The following is a 7,752-nucleotide window of genomic DNA, read 5'->3' on the forward strand; positions in this document are numbered from 1 at the left end:
CAGCGAAGAAGGCATAAAAGGATCTGCCTCGGTAGCAGGCATCCAAATGACATCCTTTTTGTGTATGCGCCCAGAACTCTATCTTATCTGTCGGGATCAACGAAGTGAGAGACGCTAAGTCGTTTAAAACGACCCTTTAACAATGGGCATGTGATACAGAACATAACAGGTTAGAAGCGTCCTCATTGTTCCCAAATCAGCCCCATTCTCCGCTCCTATTCGCCTGCCCAGCGGGAGCCTTTTGTACGTTAATGAAACACATTTTATGCTTTGGTTCACAACGTGTGTGTCCTCGCAGGGGAGAGACGGACAGATTTCGGGCTGGATCCGAGTTGGGTTTTGTTTTTGGAAGGGTTTTTTTTTTTCTTCCTTCTCCTCCTTCCCACCCCCACCCTCCTGCTCTGTCCCTGCACAATGCGGAGTTTTAAGAAGGATTTGACTGTTATTTTGGAAAGCAAATCTATGACGCCTTCAACGCGTGGGAAAAACAACAAGTGGCCGGGGAACTGAATGAATTTAGCGCCGGGAAAAGGGTTTTGGCTTTTGGGGGGCTTTGGGGTTTTTTTAATTTTGCAGCCACGGGCTGTTGTTTTGAGCAGACAGAGAATTGTTTTCAGGGCGAGAAGTTTAAAAAAAACCCAAACCCCTCAGCCCCTCTCTCTTGCTTTGCAAAATCCATACTGGCTTGTAGCTCATTTGCTTTCATGCAGTGACGCTACCCTGGGAAAAATACAGTGACCACCGCTGTGTATTATAGATGATTTATTCCCTACACAGTGTCATTTTTACAGGGACCCGTGGCAGCGGTACGTGTCTAGATACGGGGCATTACAGTGCTCCCAACCCCCAAAAACTAATTATATGCTAATCAAAGAGCTCCACGAAGCTGTCTCTTGTTATGTAACTAATCCACAATTAGGCTGGGTTTCTTTCAAGGCAACGTCGATTCTTTTTCTTTAGACCCTGTTATATTATTTGGGCAATCTTCCCTACCTATATGGGTGTTTGTGGCAATGAGAAACGCAAATTTACCCTGTTTGAACGTGTTTTTTTCTTCTACTTTATGCGAAGAAATGTGGACTCGTGGGTGGGTAAACAACAGTAATGTGGCAACAATTCCCCTCCGCCAGAATATGCTTTACATGAAATCCACTGTATTTTCACTATTAAACGTGTGTCTTGTTAGCGGGAATAGTCTCACACACAAATTTCACTATTTTCACTATCGCTCAGTTCGTTTCTACGGGGATTAAAGAGTTGAAAACACAGAGAGCGACTATTAATTTTTTTTGGGGGGGTGTAGCTATGAAATTGTTTTCTTTAGCATACAGAAATAGGAACGGGTTTCTTTCTGCTTTGCTCACTCCTCTGAAGAAGTGGGGTGTGCCCAAGAAAGCTCAGGAATTTAGCATTTTTGGTCTGTCTCTAAGGCGCTTGGTTGTTTTAATTTGTGTTTCGTTCCAGACTAACACGGCTATCCCTCTGAGACTTTATTCACCACACAGGGCTAAGGAAGCCATGTGAATACTTGTGTAATAGGCTGGAAACAGCTTCTAATGTTTGGGCTCTAGGGCACCCCTCGCTTTGGGTCACCGCTCCGGATTTACGCGCGGAAGGTGCCAGCCGCGCATTCCCCGACTGCGATTTTAGGTTCTTGGGACTTGACCCCAATAAACACGGGCCCGATCCTGAAGTTCTCTGGTAAAATTCCCAGCGAAATCCCGGCGCCCCGCGTGCATATTGGCGTGAAAATATGTCGCGCAGACTCGCGTGTGGGCAGGCCCGCTCCACTCGGGGTCACTTCGCACTTCGGGCAGCGGGCGCTCCAAGCGGCAGGAGCCGATGGCCTTTGGCGAGGCCCCAGTCCCCTAAACCTCCCCTCTTCCCCAAAGCTTGGGCTTCTCCGCCTTCACCCAGCCGCCCCCCTGGTCTCGGAGCCATAGTGCGCGACAGCTCCCGCCGCCCTGCGCCCGCTGACCCCTTTCAAGCTGTGTGCAAACTCCAAAGTTCATGACTCCAAGGACAGCGAGTCACCTGGCGCCAGTGAGTTTTACAGCGCCTGGATTTCAGGTGGAATCCCCGGTCTGAACTGGGGGGGGGGGAGAGAAGAGGGAGAGAGGAGGGGGTTGTGTCCAAGGGCAGTCATTACATGAAAATCCCGGGTCTATAAAGGCGGGTTGGTCCTTGGTCTGGTTTGGTTCGCGGCTTGGCTTAAAACGTGAAATATCCAAACGTGGTGAATTCTCAAACGCTCCCTTTGCTTTAGATCCCGAGCCGCTGAAACCCGGAGCGCATCCGTGTAACTGTTTCAAACTTTTTCATACAACCGTGAACAAAATCTAAGCGGTCATCTACTTTTCATGTGTGTGTCTTCTGTATGTAGCTTATACGATTCTTTAATCGATATGTAGTGTGTGTATATAATATATATCTTTTTATAGATGTGCCTAGACAGTTTATATTTTTCATATGTGTATATATCTTATAAGATATAGTACGTATTATATATAAGCTATATAATCTATTAAATATATATTAATAAAGATATATCTCATAATATATACAAATATATTGTATCTTATAAAACAAAGGTTTACATTCTTTCCATATATGAATGTATGCTATTCAGAAAGAATAAATACACACAAAGATACAAGCCTAGGTAGAGATTTAAAAAAAATATATATATTAGTATCTGAAATAAAAAGGGAATCCATTCGTTTTTCGTTTTCCTTGTCAGCGTTTTTTTCCCCCCTCCAGCGGGGCAGAAACAAATGGGAAAATCCGGGAAAAAAAGATTCAGGGGGAAAAAACGCCAATAACACTTTAATATAGTTTTTGTGAAAATCTGGCTCTTTGGGACCAGAATACACATTTATAAGCCATAAATAAAGCATACAGAAACGATAAATTAATCAGATCCAAGTAGTTTACTCGCCCGGTAACATCAAACGTTTGTATCAATTACAACAATCTAGCCTGACTTTTTTTTTTCTTTTTGTGATTTTTTTCTCTCTTTTTTTTTTTAACCTTTTTTTGGTGTTTTTTTTTCCCTCCCACTTTTTACACAACATGACAAGACTTTTGGTCCTCCCTTTCCGAACTAGCCTGGTTTCACACCGAATTAAGTTTTCCGTCACTTTCACACACGCACGCACAGGAAAAAAAATAGATATATTTATAACTCCCTGCAACGAAAAAGAGGACCCCACCCTCCGCTGCCCAGGACATCAAATAACGCCCCTCCCCCCCCAAGAAAGCACCCCAAGTCTCCGATTGAAACGGGGGTTTCCGGGGCCAATCCGGGGCCCGATCCGTTGGCCTTTGGACCGGGCTGGGAACGTGTCCTCGGAGGTCGGTCCCGGACACAAAATAGACACAATAGCTGGAGCCACGAACGCCGGCGAGGGCCGACCTCCGTCCCCTAGCCGGGTGGGGCCGGGGAGCCCTTTCAGGACGAGTTCATGATGGGCCGAGCGTACACCCCTTGGTAGTAGGCGGCGTCTCCGGCCAGCGCAGAGGGGTCCAAGCCACCTTTGTTCGTGACGGGCCCCATGGCCAGGCTGCCGGGCATGGGGGAGCCGTAGCCGGAATAGTGCATCACCTGTTCGTAGGCCTTGAGGTCCATTTTGGGGGGGTGGGGGTGCGGGTGGGGGGGCGGCGGCGGCTCGGACATCAGGTTGTTGATGGAGAAGGGGTGGTTGAAGGCGTAGTGGTGCTCGGGCTTGAGGTGGGCCGGGTGGGCCAGGTGGTGGGGGGCCAGCAGGTGCTGGGCCGGCGAGGGGGCCTGCTGCGGGGGGGTCCCCGCTTTGAGCTCGGCCAGGGCCCGCTTGTGCTCGCGGCAGGGCGAGGCGCCGGGGTGGGGGGACTCGGCGGCGCTGTCGGAGCCTCCTTCCCCGGCTTGGGGGGCCGCCTGGGGGGCCGGCGGCGGCTGCTTCTTGCCCCCGCCGCCTCCTCCGCCGCCCCCGGCCCCCGCTCCTCCCCCGCCGCCCGCCTCCTTGCTGCGCTCGCACTTGAAGCGCTTCTGGCGGCGCAGGTAGCAGCCGTTCTCGAACATGTTGCCGGAGTCGGGGTGCAGGGTCCAGAAGGAGCCCTTGCCCGGCTTGTCGGGCGAGCGGGGCACCTTGAGGAAGCAGTCGTTGAAGGAGAGCGAGTGGCGGATGCTGTTCTGCCAGCGCTGCTGGTTCTGGCGGTAGAAGGGGAACAGGTCCATGATCCACTGGTAGATCTCGCTCAGCGTCAGCATCTTGTTGGGCGACTGCTGGATGGCCATGGTGATGAGCGAGATGTAGGAGTAGGGCGGCTTGGCGTGCGTGTAGCTGCGCCGGTAGCTCTTGGGGTCCCGCGCGCGGCCGGCCAGGTTGCCCTGCCCGTACATGGGGCTCATGGGCGTCATGTTGCCGTAGGGGGCCAGCGAGCCCCCCTGGGCGCCCATGGGGCTCAGGCTGGGGCTGAGGTGGGCCCCCATGCCGCCGCCCATGGGCCCCGGCCCGGGGGACATGCCGGCCAGAGAGGGGCTCATGCCGGCGCCGTAGGAGACGTTCATGGAGCCGGGCCCGCCCAGGCTGGCCGCGCCGCCGCCGCTCATGGCCGACATGCCCATGTAGGTGTTCATGCCCAGGCCCGCGTTCATGCCGCTCACGGAGGAGTAGCCCTGCGAGGGGAGAGGAGCGGGAAGGGGGGAGGTTAACGCCGCTGCCAGGCAGTGCGGGCCGCCCGAGCGAGGGGGCTGGGGCGCCCCCCAAGCGCGCCCCCCCCTGCCCCCGCTCCCCAAGCCCCGGGGCGCGCTGCGCTCTGGCGGAACCGCAGCCGGCGGCTCCCCGCAAGAGCAGCGCCGGGAGAGGGAGCGGTCGCCCCGCGCTGGGGCAGTGGGATCGCGGGGGGGGGGGGGGGGGCTGGCCGGGCTGGAATCGCTCCCAAGCCGCTGGCCGCCCGACCCCCCTGGATCCGAGGATCAGGACCCGCCGGCTGGCTCGGCTCGCAGGATCGCCCCCTGCGCGTTGCCCCCTTCCGTCCCCAAACCCCGTCTCCGGCCACAAACTTCTCCCCGGTCTGCCTTGGCCCCCCTCCCGCCCCGGTCCCCCCCGGCGGTTCCCCTGCCAAACACAACTTTGTGAGGAGAGCGCGGGCCGGGCAGAGGATTTGGAAGCGGCGCGAGTCAATATTTGAGCACAAAGTTAATATTATCTCACGGCTCACCCGGCGCGGCAGCCGCCCCGCGCCCTGCTCGGGAGGGGGGGGGACAGGCACACACCCCCACCTCCCCCCCAGGAGCCAGCCGGGCGTCCTACCTCGGGCTCGGCGTAGTAGTTGCTCCAGTCCGCGGGTTCGTGTCCTTCCATTTTCACGGCGCCCAGCATACTGGAAGCGGAGTGCATGGCCGTTTAAAATTTAACAGCCACCACCGACGACAGGAGAGAGAACAACCCAAAAAAAAACCAACCCCCCCCCAGCCCTCCCTCCCTCCCCTCCAGACTCACTCCCGCGCTGCCTGCCTGCGAGGGGAGGGGAGGGGAGCAGGCTGCTAGCTTGGGGTGGATGCTTTTTTTTTTTTTTTTTCCTCCTGCAGCCGCTGCTTGGGTGAGTGGTGGGGGGTTTTTTTCAGCCCAGACTCGCCCGGAGGCGCTGGGGAAAGGAGGAGGCGCAGGACGAATGCAGCTGCTGTGACGTGGGGGCCTGGGAGATATAGCACCGGGGGGCCCCCCGGCCGGCCTCCAATCCCTTCTTCCCAGGCAGCCGATTTGAATAATCAGCTCACACCTAAGCGACAGGGCACCTGCCCGCGGCGGGGGCGGCCGGATCGGGCCCCAGGGCGAGCGCGCTGCGGCTGGACCCGGCTTGATGGGCCCCTGTTTTGGCCTCTGTCCGGGGGCGGGGAGGGCATGTGGGGTGCTCTGCAGTGAGGACCGCAGCAGTTCCCCTTCCCTCGCTCCCTCCCCAGCTCTGGACTCTTCCTGGTTTGCGAGCCTGGCTGCACGGCCCTCGGGGCTCGCTAGCCGGCCACCCAGCCCGAGCCTGGCGCTAATTCGAATCCGGGCTGTTTACACACCTTCGGCCCTCCCGACGCGGCTCCGGGCGCGCGCGACCCGGCGTCACTCCGCTCCCGAACCGAGCCGCAGCAGCGGCGGGGGTATCACGCCGCATTCCCCCCGCGCCGCCTGGGGCTTAGGAAGGGGTGAAATGGCTGGGGAGCGCCCATTCGGCGGCGGCAGGGCAGCCTGGCCCGCGGTTACCCAGCCACCGCCGAGGTAACTAAAACAAACAGGGGCAAGGTGCGGGAGCCAACAGCCGGGGCCCGGGACCTGCGATTGTCTCCCGCAGCCCGGAGCAGCGTCTCCTGCGCCAGCGGCTGCCCCCAGGAACTACCGGCCAGGTCCCAATTCACCCACAACGCCTTCCCAGCGGGAACGACCCCGCATCCCAACGCTTGGCCGTGGGAACTAGCCCCGTCCCCGGCCAGCTCGCCACGCAGCCCCCTGGGAAGGGGACGCGGGGTCATGGGTCTGGGACACGCTCGGCCAAGCTTCCTCGCGGGGCCTGCTAATTGAGAGTCCATTTTGTAACTAGTGGGGGATTCTTTTCCCGTGTCCCTGTTTTCTTAGATAGATGGATGGATGGATGGATGTGTATGGAGAGAGAGAGAGAGAGAGAGAGAGAGAGAGAGAGAGAGAGAGAGAGAGAGAGAGAGAGAGTGTGTATGGGGAAAGAAAGAAAGAAAGAAAGAAAGAAAGAAAGAAAGAAAGAAAGAAAGAAAGAAAGAAAGAAAGAAAGAAAGAAAGAAAGAAAGAAAGAAAGAAAGAAAGAAAGAAAGAAATCAGACAGACAGACAGACAGAGGAGGTGTATGGGGATCGATAGATAGATAGATAGATAGATAGATAGATAGATAGATAGATAGATTAGATAGATAGATAGATAGATAGATAGATAGATAGATAGATAGATAGATAGATAGATAGATAGATAGATAGATAGATAGATAGATAGATAGATAGATATGGTGTATGGAGAGAGAGACAGGCAGACAGACAGAGAGAACACTACTTGCTCTTCTTGCCACAGTTGTTCGACCAAAGGCTGGAACTTGTCTTTATTTTCTGAGGATACTTCAGCCGCTGTTTGAGACATTAAACGAAGTCAAGTGTCTTTAACAGCTTCGGCTCATGAGAGATTAAACGGTCTTTCTCGAGGAATAGAAAACAGCGATTCTGCGAAGGGGAGTGATCCTATTTCGTTGCCAATACCCCGCAGACACCTGGTCTCCATCCGAATTTTGAAGTTAAGGTTGTAAAGAGAACAAGTGATTCTAGTTTTGTCTGACAAAATTCTGTCGTAAAAAAAAACAGGGGACGGTGTCCTGGCATCATCCATTATTTTCATGTACAAATGTCCACTGAAATCGACACCCTATCTATCTATCTATCTATCTATCTATCTATCTATCTATCTATCTATCTATCTATCTCCATACAACCCATCTATCTATCTATCTATCTATCTATCTATCCCCATACATCCCCTCTATCTATCTATCCCCATACACTCTATCTATCTATCTATCTATCTATCTATCTATCTATCTATCTATCTATCTATCCCCATACATCCCCTCTATCTATCTATCCCCATACACTCCATCTATCTATCTATCTATCTATCTATCTATCTATCTATCTATCTATCTATCTATCTATCTATCTATCCCCATATACCTCCGCTATCTAGCTATCTGGCTATTTATCGGCATACACCT

General features: G+C 54.1%; 1 protein-coding gene across 1 annotated transcript; it reads right to left on the minus strand.

Annotated features, from left to right (window-relative positions):
- Positions 1-2,808: 2,808 nt before the first annotated feature.
- On the minus strand, positions 2,809-6,588 carry FOXA2 (forkhead box A2). The gene is made up of 3 exons (XM_075925800.1): positions 6,050-6,588; positions 5,292-5,361; positions 2,809-4,654 (listed from the first exon to the last, which is right to left on the minus strand). Exons 1-3 carry the CDS (start codon positions 6,142-6,144, stop codon positions 3,452-3,454), a joined length of 1,368 nt encoding a protein of 455 aa, XP_075781915.1. The 5' UTR covers positions 6,145-6,588; the 3' UTR covers positions 2,809-3,451.
- Between the last annotated feature and the right edge of the window lie 1,164 nt (positions 6,589-7,752).

Source organism: Pelodiscus sinensis, chromosome 3 (assembly GCF_049634645.1).
Source record: "Pelodiscus sinensis isolate JC-2024 chromosome 3, ASM4963464v1, whole genome shotgun sequence".
NCBI lineage: Eukaryota > Metazoa > Chordata > Testudines > Trionychidae > Pelodiscus > Pelodiscus sinensis.

Bases quoted from the DNA above. Each gene is read 5' to 3' on its own strand.
- FOXA2 (XM_075925800.1), bottom strand. From the start codon at position 6,144: ATGCGGCGTGATACCCCCGCCGCTGCTGCGGCTCGGTTCGGGAGCGGA. The intron at 5,362-6,049 runs GTGTGTAAACAG...CTCCGCTTCCAG, and splicing joins CCGCGTCGGGAGGGCCGAAG to TATGCTGGGCGCCGTGAAAA. The intron at 4,655-5,291 runs GTAGGACGCCCG...CTCCCCTCGCAG, and splicing joins ACTACTACGCCGAGCCCGAG to GGCTACTCCTCCGTGAGCGG.